The sequence below is a fragment of the Giraffa tippelskirchi genome, chromosome 4 (genome assembly GCF_054371585.1).
Source record: "Giraffa tippelskirchi isolate mGirTip1 chromosome 4, T2T-mGirTip1v1.2.pri, whole genome shotgun sequence".
NCBI classification, from domain to species: domain Eukaryota; kingdom Metazoa; phylum Chordata; class Mammalia; order Artiodactyla; family Giraffidae; genus Giraffa; species Giraffa tippelskirchi.
Genome location: NC_137278.1, coordinates 103,931,788 through 103,953,005, shown reverse-complemented (window position 1 = coordinate 103,953,005; position 21,218 = coordinate 103,931,788). Strand labels below are relative to the sequence as shown.

The 21,218-nt window shown below is 41.8% G+C and overlaps 1 protein-coding gene across 6 annotated transcripts in view; it reads right to left on the bottom strand.

Annotated features, from left to right (window-relative positions):
• LGR5 (leucine rich repeat containing G protein-coupled receptor 5) overlaps positions 1 to 20,961 on the bottom strand; it is a 129,131-nt gene extending 108,170 nt beyond the window's left edge. For all 6 annotated transcript variants that reach the window (XM_081593132.1, XM_081593135.1, XM_081593134.1 and 3 more), the window contains exon 1: positions 20,436 to 20,961. In XM_081593132.1, coding sequence (XP_081449258.1) covers positions 20,436 to 20,647 — 212 coding nt within the window. In that variant the 5' untranslated portion in view covers positions 20,648 to 20,961. The remainder of the gene's footprint in view (positions 1 to 20,435) is intronic.
• Positions 20,962 to 21,218: the final 257 nt, after the last annotated feature.

Genomic DNA, 21,218 nt, shown 5'->3' with positions numbered 1-21,218 from the left:
AATGAGTGAATATGGAGGAACATGTGTGCATGCTAAATTGCTTAAGTCGAGTCCAGCTCTTTGCAGCCTGATGGACCGCAGCCCGCCTGGCGCCCCTGTCCATGGGGTTCTCCAGGCAAGAATACCAGAGTGGGCTGCCACCCTCTCCTCCAGGGGATCTTCCTGCCCTGGGAGCTGGTTCTTTACCACTAGCGCCACCTGAGAAGCTCCATGGAGGGAACATGAGACTGACACTATTAAGATCTCCTCCACACCACAGATTGACTTCTTAGTCCTAACAATCCCTCTTTTCTAGATCTTATGATATTTAGTCACAAAGTAAAAACAGACTTGTTTGCATTTTTAAACAATGCTATTATTAAGAACTTTTATGACAGTGATAAAGAATTAAAATGTTTGTTGACTGTAGCTGTCCAAACTAAGGGGAAGACATGAAAAAGTAAATCAGATGCTTTTGAGTAATTTAGAATAGTGTGCTATTGTTTTCTAGTCTCCTTTGGAATTGTTCTGTAACAATCGTTTCTATGTAACTTTGAAACTCCGTGAGCTCCAACCTTGCCTAGAGATCCTTTGAAAAAGATCTACTTATTTTATAAGACACAGTGAGCCTGACATGAAATGCATACTGTGGTATCTAAGAACCCTAGCAAAGAAGATTAGTAACCAAAAAAGCAATTACGTTTACAATAAGGTTACTGATACCGTATCTAGTACAACAGCTTGGAAAAGGAAGTAACGCAAAGGTCACATCAACAAGAGAAAAAGTAACACTGAATAGTGGATTTTTAAAAAGAAACTAAATCCTATATTCCAAAATCTTTCCTTCTCATCTAATAACTACACGTGTTTGGGTGTTTAGAAAAAAAAACAGGAGAGGAGGACGCGGCATTACTGAAGCTGGTAACTGGCACAAAAACCAGTGAACCAGCCTGTGAAATTTAAGCATCTGGGGAGTCAGGTTCCCGAGCAGCTTTTTCAGTTTGATCTCAGATCTCACTCTAGTATATCCAGGATTGTAGGATCCCAAGTAGGTTGTATCTGCATGCTTTAGAGGAGCAGAGTTTTACAGTTCAAATAAATACATCCAACTACTCCAACCACTTAAACAACTTCAATACAGAGCTTTTGGAAAAAATCAACAGTGTTTTCAGGATGAGGCAATAATCCTACCTTTTCACATGAAGGTAAAGTCTCTTCACCTAAGGACAGGGCTATATGACAGATACCAATTGTAAATCACCCTTTGTAATTCTGTTTAGTCACGTAGCACTGTAGGCCCCAGGATTTACAATGGCTGTGCAGTCCATGAAACTGTCTTTAGCCCGAGTTCCTCTTCTGTGTCAGTATTCTATTTTGAACTAACAATGCTCTCAGATGAACCGAAAAGATGTATTTAGCTCCCACCATTACAATTTCTGATCCTCTTTACTTTAGCTCTTTTGAAATAACATGAAAGCTTTGGCTTGCTAATTACTTTTATCCAGCCCATAGAAAAATTAGTTTATCTTCCTGGTCAAAGCAAATTAGGCAGATCATGGCTGATTAGAATGCAACAGTAAAATCGCCATACTTTCTCTTCCATCCCCTTTCTCTCAGAAATAGGGCCTGTGTCAAATATGTAGGTATTTCCCACGGCCAGGCCGGACTCTGTTACCAACAGGGACTGCAGCTTGGACAATGGTTCTTACACAGACACTAAAGTTCTTTAGTTCAGTCATTGTGTTTGAAAAGAACTAGTCACCCCTTAGCTAGCATTTGATGAAACATCTAGATTTACATATTTCCTTAATTGCAGTTTTGAATGTGAGTGAGATTTATCTGACCAGAGTTAAATGCCTCCTTTATTCCCCTTCCTACTCAAGCCAAAATTCAACTCCACACTCTTAAAGAAAAGTGAGGTGGGGGTGTGTGCATAGGGAATCTTACTCAATTCTGATGTGAATCAATTTTAGGGTTTCCATGAAGTAGGATGAAGGAGTTACATGACCAAAGACAGGAAAGGGAAACTTTTACCTCTCAAAGTGGAGATGTCAATTTCTAAAAGTTTGGCTCTTTCCAAAAACCGATTTTGATTTTTCATAATGAATGTGATTCCTTGTTGCCAAATTCCTCCAGTCAGTAGCTAAAAAGCGCCAAGATTATCATCCTTTGTAATTTCTCACTAAAATTCCTATATGATCATAAAAACTTGAAAGTTGGATTTTATTCTTTGTTTATTTACTATACATTAACAGTTAATCTTGTATTTAGCTCCATTTAAACCTCCCTCAGCAGCTGCCCATTTGAAAATTAAAATGGTTGCCTTCTTTCACTTCAGTGGGCACAATACAAAACATCCATTGAGCTTTCTCTTTATTGCAGCTGCCAATGCCCAGCCGACTTTTAGCAAACCAACCAAGCGGAATCACAATGCAGCTGCAACATTTTATGGTATTTCTGTTGGTTCTCCTTTGAGACTGAAGGTGTTAATTAGGAATCAAAGAACACAACCCTGCCAGCTTTCTTTCACAAACCATACCCTGGTCACTGCAGTTTTCAGAAGAAAATAAATCTAATAAAGGGATAAAAATGTTGTTTGTCACACCAGTATAGTGTACTTAAGACTCTTTGATCAAAAGCTTTTTATGTAGTCTTGTCAGATGGGCTGGAAATATTGTATTTTTCCCTTTTCTCTCTTTTCTTCATGCAGACCTCTCTGAATTTTGAATTTAAGACTGTCTGGAAGAAAAAAAGGATAAGCGTGGTTGTATGGAGGATTCTTTATAGGTGATAACTGGTCTCAGAGAGTAGAATCATTTTGCTTCTTAGAAAATTATTCATAGTCCACAGTCCATCATGTTACAGCTTCTCACAACACTGGGCCTTCTATTAGTGAGATTCTATGATATTCTGATTACAGGTTCTCATACTCACACTGTACATGTGCATCTATCAATACCCTGTTTAGTGTAATGATTAGGTGAACCTCAATGTTTTAGAAGATCTTTTTTTACATCACAGAATTCAGTATTTTCATAAGCATATAAAGCATATAGCTATACACATACATATGCATGCAAACACATGTAATGTTAGTTCATCAAGTAGTTTGTCATTTTGTATAGTTTTTCTATGCATCCTGAATATCATGCATTCACATGTAACAGTGTGAAGTCATTACCTTTAATCTTCAGTCAAAGTTAAAAGCTTAAAGTAAGTTTATGAAGTTAGCACTGCTGGGAATTAGTCAAGCCTGCTAGCTCTCTCAGCACGAGGTTTTGCTGCTAGATGCACAAATCATGCCAAAATCCATTAATCCTGCTTGAGAGAGGCAGAAAGAAGGTCTGCTTGTTGATTTAATGTTAATGAAATGAATAGGCTCCTGAGGCTACCTACAGAGGCCCTCTAAACTGTAAAACAAATAAAGTCATTTTAAGTAACGCTCACTGCGGGAGAGTAAACAATGTTCCCAGATTTGCTGCACAAAATGGGCTTGACTGTGGGTGTGTAGAAACCTCCCATTTTCTACAAGACTGGTACACCTGCCCTAGGACAATACCCTCACATGTCAAGCTGATGGATTCATAGAATGATTGAACTAGGAGCAAGCTCCGAGCATGTGTGCATTTCTCTTACTTTACAGATGAGAAAACTAAGGCAGGGAGCTTCTGCCTCTTATGGAGATTCGATGGCTCATGAGTGGGGTAGCTAGACCTAGACCAGGGGTCCTCAAAATTGACTGCCCTTTGCATTTGCCTTGAGTGAGTGAAAGTAACTCAGCTGTGTCCAACTCTTTCGACCAACCTCATGGACTGTACTGTACATGGACTGAACTGTACAGGCTCCCCTGTCCCTGGAATTCTCCAGGCAAGAATACTGGAGTGGGTTGCCATTTCCTTCTCCAGGGGATCTTCCCGACCCAGGAATCGAACCCTAACCTAGTCTCCTGCATTGCAGGCAGATTCTTTACAGACTGAGCTATGAGGGAAGCGCAGATTTGCTGCACAAAATGGCTTTGACTGTGGGTGTGTAGAAACCTCCCATTTGCCTTGGGGAGTGAAAAATCATTCCGATGCCAAGCTTCTTCCCTCAGAGATTCTGATTTAGTTTAGCTTGGTGTGTGATCTGGGCCTGGAGATAGTTCCCATGAGGTCTCATGTGAAGCTGAGCTGTTGACAAGCTTGAGAACCATGGATCTAGACTTCTAATCTAGAGCACTGCTCCTCTGCATGTTTCAGGTTTTTTTTCCTTAATTTATTTTTAATTAAAGGATAATAACAATATTGTGTTGGTTTCTGCCATATGTCATCATGGATAAGCCATAGATGTACATATTTCCCCTCCCTCTAGAGCCTCCCTCCCACCTCCCAATCCATCCCACCCCTCTAGGTTGTCACAGAGCCCGGTTTGAGTTCCCTGAGTCATATAGCAAATTCCCATTGGCTATCTATTTTACATATATTAGTGTGTATGTTTCTATGCTACTCTCTCCATTCGTCCTACCCTCTCCTCCCCACCCCATGTCCGTAAGTCGGTTCCCTGTCTGTGTCGTCACTGCTGCCCTGCAAATAGGTTCATCAGTGCCATCTTTCTAGAGTCCATCTGTATGCATTAAAATGTGATATTTGTTTTCCTGTTTCTGACTTACTTCACTCCATATAATAGGCTTTAGGTTCATCTACCTCATTAGCAGACTCCAATGAGTTCCTCTTTATGGCTGAGTAATATTCCTCTGTATATGTGTACCATGGCCTCTTTATCCACTCATGTGTTGATGGCTATCTGGGCTGCTTCCATGTCCTAGCTATTTTAAATAGTGCTGCAATGAACACTGGGGTCACGCGTCTTCTCCAATTATGGTTGGCTTTCTTTGGTTTTGCTGCACTGTGATGTTAATGATTTCCTAGCTCCTAGCAGTGTGTCAGTTGCCTTATAGACAGAGTAGATGCATGTATTTTGAGATTTGGAGGTTGTTTTCAAAATGAGTGTCCATTTGTAAATGCCCATGAGATATGCCTGTGTATCTGTGTGTGTGTAGACCCTTGAAGGACTGAATGCTACCCTGTGGCTGAGTCAACCTCACAGCAGAGACAGTAGCCAGGGTCTCTGCAACATTGTGCAGCTTGTCCTCTGGTCTCACTCTCCTTCTGATCCTGCAATTCACCTCACCTTTGAGTCTCTCTTGCATGTGCATGTTCAGGAGTTCAGTTGTGTCTGACTCTTTGTGACCCCATGGACTGTAGCCCACCAGGCTGCTTTGTCCATGAGATTTTCCTGGCAAGAATACTGGAGTGGGTTGCCATTTCCTTCTCCAGGGGATCTTCCTGACCCAGGGATCAAACCTGTGTCTCTTGTGGCTCCTGCATTGGCAGGCAGATTCTTTACTGCTGAACCACTTGGGAACCTCACCACTTTAAAAACTCTTATTTGCCACAGTTTCCTCTAGACTGTCACTTTCTTCTTATTCCCCCTCCACCTAAAGAACTTTGCCTTACCTAAGAGATAGACCCTTCTGACATTTCATTTCAAATTGTTTGACTTTTGCTGCCTTCTAATCCCCCTTGGTTTAGTGATTATTTAAACTGCTTAATGAAGCTGGGCTGATGGATCCCACTTCTTCAATCTGTGCTGCTGGATAACACATAATGTCTGTCTGAAATTTCCTCTTGTTTTGGCTTTGGGGCTGCAAAATACATCAGTTTCTTACTTCAGTGATTCAGTACACACTTGAGAATTCCAGAATCATCTTTTCACATATTGTAAGAGAGAAAAGTATTCCTACAGGGGAGATTTCCCTTTTTTTTTTTCAGACCTGCTCTCTTGATTTCACTGGTCAGGGGTAAAGCAGCTTGCTCCTTCTGCAGAGGGGTGCCGAGCATCTGGAGAGATGGTGACATGGGCTCATCCAGCAGAGTTAAAAGACTCTCTGGTCCAGTAACCTCCCACCCATCGCCCATCTCCCCTCTCTGCTAGGGATCACTGGGCCTAATTCCAGAGGCTTCCTGCTTAAATACAAGCTTGGTGGTGCTCTGACCCCCTATTTAACCTTGAGTCCCTCCCCCACTCCCAGATTCATGTCACTGGTATCCAAGATTCCCCAGGAAATAATTTTAAGTCTCATTGTCATCACTGACTGCAAAGATCCTTCTTTGCAAGTAATTGCACTGAACCAATTGCTTCTTCAGCAAAGACAGATACAGAAATTCCTCATGAAAGTTCAACTCTTTGAAGATAATTTCAGGCAGATATAAGCATATTCTTTAAATCAGCTTTTATCTCCTTAGAGTAGAATTATTTTTTCAGTTGTTAATATTAAAAACCTCCATGTTTGTTGTGTTGACAATGTGTTTTTTCCCTAAGTGCGTCTTTGGCTCTGAGGAAAGGCTGGGTTCCCTCTCCCCTCCAAGTCTCCTGCATCCATCATCTCTCCCCTTCTGCCACAGCAAGACCACTGCTGGGATGTGAGCTTCTAAATGTCCAAGAAGTTATCAAACTCAATTTTCCCCACATACTCAGGGAAAATTGTGAGGATGGGTGACAAGAAGAAAGAGAGGATAAAAGCAACTCACACCCAGGACCACAAATTGTGGGCCATCCACGAAATCGTGTTGGAGGAGTGCGCTCCTAACACTGGGTCACCTGCTCTCAATCTGTGACGGAGCCTGCAGTGAGTCAATGGCCAACCTGGAGGTTTGTGCAGTGTCTACAACACTATACACACACATGAAAATACAGAATGCCATTCAATACACGGACTCTTTTATCTATTTGATACAAAAAATCAGAGCTGAAAGTTAATATCTTTTTACTTGGGGACTGTCCTGGTGGTCCAGTGGCTAAGACTCAAAGCTCTCAATGCCGGGGCTGGGTTCAATCCATGGTCGGGGAACTAGATCTCACATGCTGCCAACTAAAGATCCCAAATACTGCAACTAAGACTTGGCATAGCCAAAATACATAAATACATGCATACATAGAAATCTTTTTACCTGAATAGCTAGTGGGTGATGTCTTACTCATTTCAAGCTTCCCCTACTCTTGTACCTAGTAGGCACCTTGTTCTTCTCTTTGTTTTTAACATTAAAAAATATTGTTTAATGAAAATTGAAGTTACACTTGTAACATTTTAGGCCCATGGACAGCTATTTTTTGGGGGTGGATAACAATAAGAGATACTGCATATTTGAAAAACATGGGTTTAGTGTTATAACAACTGTACCACCATGACCAACAAAACCAACAGCACTTAATATTTTATGCATGCGCAACATGTGAGGTATATGCAAAATTTTTTACATGCGTTAGTTTACCAGCTGTCACAACAATCCAGTGAGGTAAATGTCATTATTGTTGCTATTTTACAGATGAGAAAACTGAGATCTGGAGTAAGCTGCTAAAGTTATTCAAGATGAGGCTGTGAGCTTTGTCAAAAGATGTTCTCATTTCTAAAATAGGGATATTCATAACTTTTATGAGACTCATATGAAAACATTGGAGGTAAGAGTGTTAAAAAGCACTATAAAAAATATTTTATTTATTTGGCTGTGCCAGGTCTTAGTTGCAGCACTTGAGATCCTCCATCCTCACTGTGGCATGCAGACTCTTTAGCTGAGACATGTGGGATCCAGTTCCCTGACCAGGGATCAAATCCAGGCTCCCTGTCTTGGGAACTTGGAGTCCCAGCCACTGGGTCACCAGGGAAGTCTCCCCTAAAGAGCACGTTCTGATTTTTTTGTGTGTGTGTCTTGGGAATTTACAAACAATGCAGTCTGCCAAGTTTAGAGGAAGGATTTCTTAGTCACCACATTATAAGATTATACTGGAGATTCTATCAGCTCATCTCCCTGTTACACATTTGGCAGCACCTTACATCTTAGGCGTGGATGACAGGCCAGCCTTATGTAGTGTTTAAGAGAATAGGGCGGGTCCCCTACAGAGAGAAAACGGGGCTGACTCTCCCTCAAGTGCGCCCCAGCTGCAGCTGCAGCTGCTTCTGAAGCTGACCAGGCACAGGCGTGCAGGGGCAGAGGGGGTTGAAGATGCAGGTTTTCATGTTATTTAGGTATGGTGTTGCCAATAGAACTCAAGATGACTGCTAGCAAAATGACAGCTTGTCATTCACGGTTGCCAGGCTTCCCACCGTGGCTCAGAGGCAAAGAATCTGCCTGCAGTGTAGGAGACACAGGAGATGTGTGTTCGATCCCTGGGTCAGGAAGATTCCCTGGAGGAGGACATGGCAACCCACTCCAGTACTCTTGCCTGGAGAATCCCATAGACAGAGGAGCCTGGCAGGCTACAGTCCATAGCATCGTAAAGAGTCAGACACGACGGAAGCAACTTAGCATGCACCTTGCCAAGAGCAGGCGGACATATCTGGTCACGCAGGACCACACGGGTGATAGAAGGAGAGGGAAGAAAGCAGGGGCTAGAGCCTTTGGTGTGGTTCCCATGGGAAGAATGAGCAGGATAAGCAGACTTGAAATCTAGTTTGAATAATATTGTCAGGCTCAAGGTGTAGCTGTTGTTGAGTTATCTGGTACCTGGCCCAGGGGGGATTCGGGCGGGAAATATTGACCTAGAGGGTAAAATCCCTGCAAGAGCCTGATAAAGAAGGTGTGGGGTGTGGGCTTGCACATGAAAGGCACACTTACTGAGGAATTGCTGCTGCTATCTCCAGGATTAGATAGCCCTTTGGTCCCTCCTGGGTATGCAAGAACCCAAGATAACAAAGCATCATAAAATACAGAAAATGAAAACCATGGTTGGTACACAGAGATTCTGTGTTCTAATCCAGGGAGACTCTTCTTTGTTCTAAGAGAATCTACAATTCAAGGGGTATACGGAGTCCAGGAGTGAGAACAGACAAGCAGATGGAGCACGGTGATCACGAGTGATACACTGGGGCAGAGCTAGGCTCAGCATGATGCAGAAGCACCAGAGACTGGTGGGTCACAGAAAACTTCTGGAGGAGGTGCTGCTTGAACTGAATATGGGAAGACTCACAGAAGCTGTAAAGATGAAAAAGAAGAAAGGCATTCCAAGCAGAGATGAATGCATGTGAGAACATGGAGGCCTGAGACATGGAAACCACAGGATGTAGTTGGATATGGCTGGAGACCGGAGAACACGGGGGCTGAGGAGGGGGGGACTGGCAACAGAATCTGTCAGTGGGGGATGAGGCACGGCAAGGTGATTCTGTGGGCTAAACTAAGGAGTTAAACTTTACTGTGAAAGTCACAGGAAACCAAAGGACTGCATGTAAGGGGGACATGAACAGACTTGCCTCCTGGACAAACTCATGGGTGGCAGAGAGTGCCTGTGTGTTGTGGGGCTCTATGCAAACCAAGACAGGAGACTGCAACAGTTATCCACACAAAAAATGAGGAGAACCTGAATTTCAGGGCTAGAAGCAAAAGGGAACAGGCACAACAGATATGAAGGCAACCTGAATTTGGTCAAATTAAAATCCTAAGTGAAATTTAAATTACAATAAAGACATGTTTACCGACCATGAACTGAAACTTGGGACATTATTTATTCCTCAAACTAAACCTGATTGTTTCTCTCTACTATACAGAGTTTTAGGTGAGAGAGCGGCAACTTTATCTATCTGCAATGGAACAAAATCTTATTGGGTTAAGATTCAAGCACACATCTAGAAATGAACATATATCATGCATAAACAACAGGATACTTGGTAACATCTAGAGAAGTAATGGAGTATTTAGAATTCACCTGGGTATCTGGCGTTGGAGCAAAAATGTGAAAAAAAGAATCATTCAACTGGAGTTTTGGGGAGACTTGGGTTCCAATTCCATCTTTACCAGCTATGTGATTTGGGGCATGTTGTTTACCTCTTATGAACATGAATGTCATCATCTGTGAAAATAAAGGTGTTGGATTAGGGCAACTCTAAGGTCTTTTCTATTCTAAAGCCTATGGTTAGACATAGCTTTTGACTCCTCAAAAACCTCTGCAATCCATCTAAGTGATTTTAATTCTGTTTATTTGGGCAATTAGGGTAATGCTCTAGCAATCATGATTAAATTTCAATTTTGCACTATGTAATGTGACCTTAGGTATACAGCTTAGTAATTCTGGTAATTTGTGGATAAAAGATTAATCCTTTTAGTTCTCTACAGTAGAACTTACTCTAAATGTAGTTAGCTATTCGCTCAACTTCTGAATTAATTTTACTGTACTTAACATAAATCTACCAAAATCAGCCTTTCTTTTCCCTCTATACAATTAACTGTGTTCTGAGGCGTTCCTACTGCTAAGGCAAAGGGGGCTTCAAATTACTACATAATAGTTATTTGGGACCAGACTGTATCCATTGAACACTTCTCACTGTTACAAGACCCTGGGGCAGTGGACTTTATGCTCAAGGCCAGTAGCTATAAGGTGGAAGGTGGATCCTCACTGTCAGTTAATCATGTTGCTAAAACTTCTGAGATCTTCAAATGAGATTGGCTTACACCCTGGGAGAATCTGGTTTAACTGGGATTTCCTTTTGCTACTTGAGCTTGAAGACTCAATGAAAAAAAGATCTTGAACTTCTTCCTGGACTCCACTGCACAGAGCCCCAGAGAACAACAGCTGCTGGGGAATGGGGGCTTTAGTGAGTTCAGGTCTCCCACCAAAGGGATAGTAATGTGGCTTCCTCAATTTAAAATCAAAGACCCCAATTTTGGTGTGCTTAGGGTTGATAACTTGAATCCCCAAGATTCCTCTTTCTAAACTTCCCTTCATCTTGTAGATTGCAGTCCTGGCCGGGGAGAGGGTCTGCGTTACAGGAGATGTGTCCTTTAGTCCTCCTCTGGTACTGTCTGATAGAGAGGGATGGAGAAGCATCAGGAGAACACAAGAGAAGGGCACCACCCGAGGCTGAATAGCTATCTAGGTCTTGCTGTCTCTCTCTGTTCTGTGTTATGTCTTTGAGTGGCTGATTGCCCCACTTATTCTTTCCATCTCTCTTGCTATTTTTTTTTCTAGGTTTTACTCTATTGGGAAGTTAACACCACTAATTATAGAGTACATCTATGGCCAAATGCAGGCATGTCTAAGGGTTCCTTCAGGACAGGAAATAAGAAGAGAAAATACAGATGGAGATTTCTTCTTTCAGTCTTTACTAGAAGACTCCAAACTCATTCTGTAGAGTCATTCAACACTCAGAGAGAAATAAATGCTTATTGTGAAAACCTTAATTTATACACATAACAGATGATTAAGGAATATAGCTCCTTCCATGGAAATTTTTATTTGGTTTTTATAGCTAAATAATCTTTTATGTATGTAAAAAGTGAAAGGTTACTTTTATGCTGATAGATTTAAAGACCAATGGATTATGTAACAGAGTTCCTTCAAGTAAGTGCCTCAGAAGAAAATTTATAACCTAAAACCTTTAAGCGCCATGTGGGGTTTTGTGTGTCGAACCAATAAACTCATTAAAATAACATTGAGTAAACCCAAACACAACACAATGAAAGTTCTAACACAGCCCACATTAACCAACCAACTTTAAAATAATATCTTTGTTATGTGCTAAGGTTAAAAATTCAGCAAATTCTTTATATTTTTTCCACTTGAGGTCATGTGTGGTTTTGTACTTTCCTGAGAAGTACACTTTTGTGGCTTTTTTGATCAAAGGAAGGTTATTTTTGCAAAGAGACATCTTTTGTAGAGGTCCCTGTTCTACTTAATCAAGGTTTCAAAAAAAAAAAGGAGCACAAGAATATTTACTAGTTTTTTTTTTAGTGAAACATAAAAATTCTTAGATTCTCTTCTTAATGTGGACTTTGGAAAGGAAAGCATGCATGTAAGGTTAGTCATGATTTGGTGTGTATGTGTGAGAGAGAGAGAGACAGACAGAGAGAAGGCAGAAGAGGAGGTGGAGGAGAAAATAAAGGAATTTGGCTGCAAAATTGAGTAACAGTTTGAAACACTTGGCTTCCAGTAGTGAAAGATGAGCAACACTGGGGAAAAGGCTGGACTAGCAAGGGGCCACTTGAGGAAAGCTTAATCTCAGCTGGCAGGCTGATGAGCAAGGTCAGCTCGGTGCACGCGTCCTCAGCAGGAGCTGGGCTCCCATTGCCAGGACAATTGTCTTCTGCATTTCAGCTTCTGAAGCAAACTGAAGGTGCCTTCACAGGCAGCCCCTCATCCTCTCCCTTGAAAAGGGCTGGCCCTCTACTGCCGTGCCATGTCAATGTGTATCATTTCCACCCATTCCACCGAGCAAGTGGCACAAAGGAAACTGTTTCTTATTGAGTGTTGCTGTGTGTGTGTGCGTGTGTGTGTGTGTGTGTGTGTAACATGCACGTGAGATGGCTTTCTTTCTCCTTGACCATCACAGTCTCTGTTAGAAGATGAAGTCAAATTCCTGTAGCAAAGAAGGACAAAATGAACATGGGAAAAATGTGCATATGTTAAAACTTGACAATTAGAGATTGCTGAGTAAATTTTTACATATACATTCTTTTTCATATTCTTTTCCATTATGGTTTATTACAAGATACTGAATATAGCTCCCATGCTATACAGTAGGACCTTGTTGCTTACCTGTCTTATATATAGTAGTTTGTATCTGCTATAGTTTTAAAATTATTAATGTTCATAGAAAACTGAAGTTGCACATACTGTTGTAAGAGATTTTAGAGACTGTATCCCAATGTAACCTAAATTTTCCAAACATCAGTTCTTACTTGAGGAGGTGTTCTTTATGCTGAATATGCTTTACAATTAATTGGTCAACTATTGGTTTTTCATGTCAACTTTGTAATATAATAAATGATTAACACATAGGTTTATAGCAGCAAATGAATTGAAGGACTGAAGAAACTAAATGGATAGTTCAGTTTTTCTTTGTTTGAAGGAAGGGACTTTTCTCTGTCTTATCCAGATTTCTAATTTACACAGAAGTCTGTCTCACTGGCTTAATTGTTAAACCATGCAGAGCTTACATAGTGATCGATAAGTGATAGATAAAACCTTGAAATAATTCTCTATTCTGAATCAAATAAACGATGTGTCAATTCATCTTATCTCACCAGTTTTAAAGGTAAACACAAACTTAAATAAAATTGGCCTATTAAAAAAGCTCATGTCTCTTTTTTAAAAATTAATTTTTTTTGGAGTACAGTTGCTTTGCAATATTGTGTTAGTTGCTACTGTACAGCAAAGTGAATCAGCTATATGGATACACCTCTCTCATATCTCTCAGAATTGAGACATAGTTTCAAAGAAGTTAGCTACTTTATTTGATGCATAGATCTAGTCACAGGAAAAAAGAGTTTCATTTTCAGCTTGGAAGTTATTAGTCAGTTGATCACTCTTTATAATACTTGGGCACCACCACAATTTATCTTTGACTTGGAGACCAGAGAAATAGTTTCTGTGGATATAGGAAAAGATAGCTACTAAACTATATTGGCCCTAAGCTATATAATATTATTCTCATCTTATCAAAAACAAAAGACTACATTTCCTAGGATTCCTTGAAGAAATATTTCTCATATGAGGGCTTCATAAGTTATGTTCCTAAGAAGAAAAATGTGCTGGAGTATTTCAGCACTAATTATAATTACTGTGAGGCATAACTAAACATTAGAAGGCTGGTTTCCTTGTTTTGGTAAACTAGCCCGAAAGAAAATTTCAAAGAGGCCCCAAAACATTTTGAGCCTTGGAAATATTCTTGCAATAAGCTAACAGGCCCCTCGAGACAGGTATGAGAATAGTACGTATGTCATAAGGTTGTTGTGGGGCATAGGATTGAGTAAAGTAGCAGCATAATGCCAGGCACTCGGAAAGAATAATATAAATGCCAGCTGTTATAATTATTGTTATTACAGTAATAAAGTAATTTAGACATGTAAATTCTGGTCTGTCTGTTAAACAGCTTGTAGCATCATTTAAGATAAGTACGATTTAGCTATATTTCCACCGAGGCTGAGCTATAATTGTGGGATACCAGCAGATTTGTGTTGTTCTGTTACTTGCAGACAAGTGTTATCTTTCTCTGAGCCCTTTTAGCCATAGGATTTCAGCAGCTGGTTCAGCCAATTCTATTCAATTCAACATTACAAGTATTTACTGAACATCCCTTAATTGCCAGGCACTGGTCTGAGCACTTGGGAAATAAAGTGAAAAACTTCCTAGCCTGGAGGAGCTCACAGTCTAGGGAGGAAGATAAACCCTGAAGGAAAGAGAGCCCATCATTACCTCCTGGAGAATTAGTCCATTTGATTTTAAGGCAGATGGTTTCATAGACAATGGATGGCTCTTTTGCATACATTCAAAGTAAATTCCAGTTTCCCTGACCCATACTAAATATTGAGATTTAAATATTGAATAGATAAAACCTTGAAATAATTCTCTATTCTGAATCAAATAAAGGATGTGTCAATTCATCTTATCAAATAAATGATGTGTCAATTCATCTTAAATATTGAGAATGAGGATATGAGAAAGGACTCCTGCTTCCAAAGCATCTTAAAAATATTTAGTTAACCCAGTGTGTGGTTAATGGATGCTAGCTAGATTTACTTGGAGAAGGCAATGGCAACCCACTCCAGTACTCTTGCCTGGAAAATCCCATGGACGGAGGAGCCTGGTAGGCTGCAGTCCATGGGGTCGCGAAGAGTCAGACACGACTGAGCGACTTCACTTTCACTTTCATGCATTGGAGAAGGAAATGGCAACCCACTCCAGTCTTCTTGCCTGGAGAATCCCAGGGATGGCGGAGCCTGGTGGGCTGCTGTCTATGGGGTCGCACAGAGTTGGACAGGTCTGAAGCGACTTAGCAGCAGCAGCAGCTAGACTTATTATGGCTATCATATCATGATTTGATACAAATATTGAATCATTATGTTGTACACCTGACACTAATGTTATAGATCAATTATATCTCAATTAAAATTAAAGATTTTTAATTAAAAAATTTAACCTTCTAATTCAAACACCCTGTTAAACATCTTTTAGTATTACTACTAGATAACATTATTCCATTTTTTTGAAATCAAATGATTAACATTCTTCTACCTACTACTTTCAAATAAGACATTTCCACTGGACTCAGTGCAAAAAAAAAAAAAAATTAACTTGAAGAAGTGGGAAAAAATGCCAGAGATTTCAAGAATGAACCTGCTTCCTACTATGTCATCTATGGAGAAACAAAATAATTTTGTATTATGAAGACAGTGTCTCCTTTTCCCATAGCTAAGGGATTCCATGGGTGAAACTGACATGTAGTTGGTGTCTATGACTGAATAAAACTGTGGACTGAAGCTGATAGAATCTAGGAATCAAAGAGTTGTAGTAGGTTGGAATTCATGGGTAGTTTAACAAATGAAATTCTAAGATACATAAAAAATAGCAATAGGACTAAATTACCAGCTTGTTATTTTTGATAAGTAATCTATCAGCAGTGACTCTAATGCCAGTCTGATTCATCTTTCTACTACAAAATGAGACTGTATAAAGGGAAACATTGCAACAGGAGTGAGGAGGTTGAATCTCACAGGAAGGAATTTGCCTTCTCATGAAGAACTCAATTTACCAGAAATATCCACTTGCGGGGTGTTCACAAGGAAATGTTCCATTTAGCATTATTCTAAATTTATATAAATAAGTGAATAAAACCAAAAGAATTACTTCACAAAATTGCTCAATGCAGTGCTCACTACTGTTTTTCATTTCTAACTTATGGTATATGATTTGATTTAATGGGAAACATACTTAGATTTACAGCTAAAATGACTTACATGTATAAATTCAACAGAAGAAATATAAAAATGTTTTATTAAAGTAAGTAAATATTAAGTGCCAGTTGTAAAACTGCAAATATTCTGCAATGTCTTTAATTTATGACAGTTAATTGTTTACTTGGATATTATGTCTATACCTTTGACAGTTACATGCTTTGGAAATTAAAAACTATTAAGCAGTTCAGTTCAAAATTTGACTTTAAGAAATTACAAACTAGTTTTGTGTTTATAAGCTTTTTCAAACACATCCAAGTAGGAACAGTTTCATTATTAAAATATACTTTTATTTAATTACAAAGGTTAGTTTTTGATTCCAGTCTTCCATTAATAACTCATTTGTGATTGCCACTTTTGTTGCTGATCAGAACTCCACCTTTACTTTGAAGAAAACATGTAAAGAGACAAACGATTGAAGATCTGATTGAAGATTATGCTAATTATATGTAAAAATTCATTATTGTCACACAAACTTTGCCATGTATGTGTTGAACATATTCAGTAAAATATTTTTTGTAAAACCATTAAGATTGCTTGAATTAGAAACACTATCTTAAAAAAAAAAAATCATTCAGACTAACTCAGTCAATTAGTTTCAATAATTATCTCCCATAACAAAAACACTACTAGGAAAACTCAGACATCCTGGAGAAAAAGAAAGAACATTAAAATGCAGAAAAGTCACTGATATCATTATATTTTAAATGAATTTTGCAAGTAGGTTGTAGAGCAAACTATAGTTTGCAACTGACCTAAATTTTAAGACTGTTGTAACAATTAAGGCTTTTGTAACCATCTCTAAAGTACAAAATTTTCCTTCATTTAAAATAGTTTTCTTTGCTTGAAGGGAAGTAAAAACATATTAAACAATTTTCAGGGACAATTCTGAAAAGGTTCTTTAAATTTGAAAGTGTATCTTAAATGCTTTGAATACATGTATGACACCAGGGCCACCACTAACTAGTTATAACTGAGGTTTTTGATTGGTTTTTATTAAAACTAGTTTTACCAATTGTGTGTAAAATTAAATTTTGTTAGAAAGTTACATATAGATAAGTAACCAAATTGATAAAATTAAAAAAAAATTCTTTCTCCTGATAACTTTGTTTCATGTGACATGAATTTGCCTGTGGCTGAAATGTTCATGTTTTTAAGCAATTGCAGGAAAAAACTCAGTTTTCATTTAAAAATAAAACAACCATTTTAGATGAATAAAGAAAAGTATATTTACTATATTAGGATATTCATTAGGAGTTAATTTTCTGTTTGGATACTACACTAACTGGATGAAAGATACATCAAAGTAGTACACAGAGCTTACTTCTAAGACCCTTAACAAAAATGTCCAATTTGACGCACTAAAACAACTTATCTATAAGATTAGATGCTAGAACTACTTCATTTCTGACAGATCACTACTGGTAGGTTGAGATGTATTAAACACTGGAGACAGTCATTGTCTGTTTTTATGTCTTAATCTTGGTGTGTTCTTTATTTTCTGCTGGGTGAACATAATTAGTGGAAGAGAGAATAAGAGAGAGAAGTTAAGGTTGAAAATTTCCAGTGCTTCTACCACGCATGTTCAGTGGTCCAATTACAGATCCACTGGAGAATGCAGTTCAGTAAGAAAAGAGAGTTAATATTAATGTTTGGACTGGCTTAACGTTTAGCTTTTCTGGGGAAGAAAGATTATAAAACTGTACAAAAATAACTCTAACCTCCTATGAAGAGGTTTAGGAAACTTTCCTTACCTACGAGTTGGACTAGCCAGTTATCAAATTGTGGCAAATCTATTTGCCAAATGTGTACAGCTGCAACTTGCCATCATCAAGCTGTTTGAAGAAAATGGAATGCTTGTTCTCTTCCCGGGAGGGGAGGAAGATTAAGAGATAACATTTTGACTCAAAGAAATGATGATAACTTAGTACAAACAGTAAAAGATAGTATGGCCTCTCAGTCACATTAGTCTTTGCACACAGCAACTTTCTCATCAAAGCTTAATTACCACTGGGCCCCCCGTGGAGCCGGGCTATAACTTCATGTTCCTTTTCAAGAGTAAAAAGAAGTTATCTCTTAAAATAATATAACCAGTAAAACACAAGCTTATTTATTCGGATATGAATAAATGAAGATTTCTCTTTCAGGGTGTGAGTGCACAAGCGCAGGAGAAGCGGTCACTTGATTCCAGGTGTGACCAAAAGAGGGCGCCGTCTGCTCTTAACGCCTGCAGAGCCCCCGAAGCTGTCAAAACAGCCCCCAACCTCAGACTCCTCTAGCTACTAAGGCAGAGCATCCAGGGGCTTCTGGCATTTTGTATTAGATAAGGAGACCAGATTCTAAAATTGCTCATTATGGACAACATCAGTCTGGTTATTTACTTCAGGACTGATTTCTACATTTAGCACTCACATTCCCTGAAAAGTTAACCATTAGATGCAAGTATTTGACATTCACTGTGACACTTTTCGCAGACACACTGGGATTTAATATTATATAGAACACTGAGAAATTTCACTTTAGGCCAGGTATAGGCTGTCATCAAACAGCACAAGAAAAAGCTGACAATTAACTTCCTGCTGCTGCTGCTTCAGTCGTGGCCGACTCTGTGCGACCCCGTGGACTGCAGCCTACCATGCTCCTCCGTCCATGGGATTTTCCAGGCAAGAGTACTGGAGTGGGGTGCCATTGCCTTCTCCGAATTAACTTCCTAATGGTACCTTAACTCTGAGGGGTTATCTATAATGATAGCCAGATAGGAAACAGTGGCAGTCAGATCACCCCAGCACACGGAGGAAGCAGGTAAATGCATTTGAGGTATGTGGGAAATGACTGGAAGCAGTACTTTATGCCAACTTTTAGTAACAGAAGCCGAACAAATGAGTGAGAGGAAAAAAAATCCTGATGTTTATTTTCTGTATGCTTCAAGAGTTTTCTAACAACTGTATGATTTTAATAGTTAAGTGTTTGGGGGGACTGCACACCTCCCTTGTATAAAACCAGTTTCTTCAGGGTGATGGGCAAGAGCGGTTCTAGGCTCTTGAATGCAATTGCCAACCACTAGCAGAAATTCACCATGCAGAAGAATACATGATTCCTGAAACACTAAACTTAGCAGTTAAATCCAGAGACTGGAGGTAAGTAGTACAGACAGCTTTGGTACAGAGAGCTGTTTAGGAGGAGGAAATGTGAGTTCTTAAGAGAATGATCACTTGGAGTGGATTTCCATTGCTGTAAAAATATCACTGCATCATGCAATAAGTGCCACTGAAGGGAAACCTTGTGGGGAAACAGATTAATTCTACAATCTTTTCAGATAAGGAAAGCAGCCAAAATAGTTTTATGGTAGGTGAGTAGGGGAACTGCCATCTACTAATACTAAAATCTAGCAGGATAATCCCTCCCTTTCAACACAAAATCAAAGCAAGTAAAGATTTTTTTTTCTTCCTCACTCTGTCTCTAGAAAAAGAATCACTATCTAGTGTAAAGCGTTGTGCAAGCCTCTTCATGTTTCTTCCCTCCAGAAAACAACTAAACAGAGGAAAGACTGAGTTTACAAACATTTCAGTTTACTCCTGCCAAGGCACATCAGAGAAGCCGAAACTGGGACTTCCAGGGTTTGGGGTGGGTTCACCGGCGTGCCTGAAGTTAAAACCCAGACGTGTAACTTTGCAGTCACGAGTGCCTCCTTTCCCGAGTGGTCCCGACCCCTGGTCTCTCTGCCCGAAGGAAGCGAGCCTCAGATGGGAAGACAGTTGTCGCCTCAGTTCCCAAGAATCGGGTTCCCCTTGGGTCACCTCATCCACCCAACCACCTGTTACCCTCCAGGCCTGGATTTTCCGGAGACAAAATTAAGAACCGAGCCGCTGCCTCGTGTCCGCAACTGGGGCTTTGGAGGCTGTGATGGGGGAAGACGGGGTGTTGGGATGACAGAGAGCTTCAAGTCTCCACTTGGGTGTCGGCGCCGCTGTTTACCCGCTCCGCCGCCTTAAGCCCACTTCCCTTTCCTCCCTGGGAGGAGGAGATGGTTAAAGATTACACAGTGGCCGCGGGCCCTTCAAAGGGCGGCTCGGGCAGCCAAAGGTAAAGATAACGTTCTGGCAGCCCTAATCGGGGTTTATGGTTGCCACATTTTAATCACTTCATTAAAAAAGAGGGGGGGTAGAGAAAGAACAGAACAGAAAAAGGTTACATCACGCGACCGAGCAAGGGATGAAGAGGAAGTTCCTTTAGAGCTGGACAAGTCGGAGTTCTCCTTTGGGGAAACTTCCAGCCCATCTCTTCGCGGAACGTGACGGGACAAGGAGGCGGAGGTTGGGGCAGGGACCAACTGGGCAGCCTGCCCTTGGGTTCCAGGTTCAGGAGCACAGATGTCCACACTGCAGACAAATGCCTGCACTCGGAGGAATTCGCGCGGCGACCTGCCTAGAGATGGACCGCAAAGCTGCAGCGCACCAGCGCTTTCCCCGGGGTTGCATTTGGAGCCGCCGTTTCTCTGCGGGGCCCTGAAAGCGTCGGCGCGCTACCCCAAGACACGTGCGTTTCCCAGGGGCCCAAACACACCTGACCAAGGCGCCCGTGGCAACCTCGTCCGCCTCCTCCAGAGCGCGGGAGCCGAAGCGCCCCCAAGACGGGTAGAGGGCCAGCCTGCCTCCCTCCCTCTGCCCCCTTCCCGAAGCAGAGCCGGGGCGCACTTACAGGTAGGAGGTGAAGACACTGAGGTTGGAGGGCAGCTCCGAAAGCCCCAGGTCGGAGCAGTCCACCCGGAGCAGCATCCTGCCGTCCGGCTCGCACTGACAGTGCGCGGGGCACCCCCGCAGCAGCGTGCCGGGCATGGGCGAGCCGCCCCCGGCTGCCAGCTGCAGTAGGACCAGCAAGGACAGGAGAACGCCGACCGAGGAGGTGTCCATGGTGCCCGGGCAGGGAGACCGCGGCGGAGAGAGGGGAGGGTCGGCCGGGCTGCAGACAGCGGCGCGCCAGGCGCAGCTCGGCGGGCTTCTCCGGCTCCGCGGGCGCGCGCAGCGCGGGGCCGCCGAGAAGAAGCGGCGCGGGGCCCGACTGGGTCCCTGCCGCCGCGGTGGGTCCGGGAGCGGCCCTGGCTGCAGCCGCTGTAGGGGCCGTGAGCGCTGCTACCGCCGGCGGCCTGCTCGGTGTGCAGCAGCATCTCCGCTCGCACGCTCCTGTTTTAAAGCGCTCCAGCCCGAATCGCGCGCCCGGTGACGTCAGCGCAGCCCGGCCGCCCGGCGGCCCCCGCCCGGCCCCGCGTCCCTCCTCCGACCCCTCCCGCCGTCCCCGGCTCCGCTGCCGGGAGGCGGCAGGCGGCGCGAGGTGCAGGCGAGTTCTCAGCGCTTCGGCTCTGCCTCCCCGGCGCGGATCGCGGCGCTCCGCACCGCGTGAGGGGCACGGGACCCCGCTCCCCGCCGCCCCTGCTGCTTCCATTCTCTCCCTCATCCGGGCCGCCCGGAGCCAAGAACCGAGAGA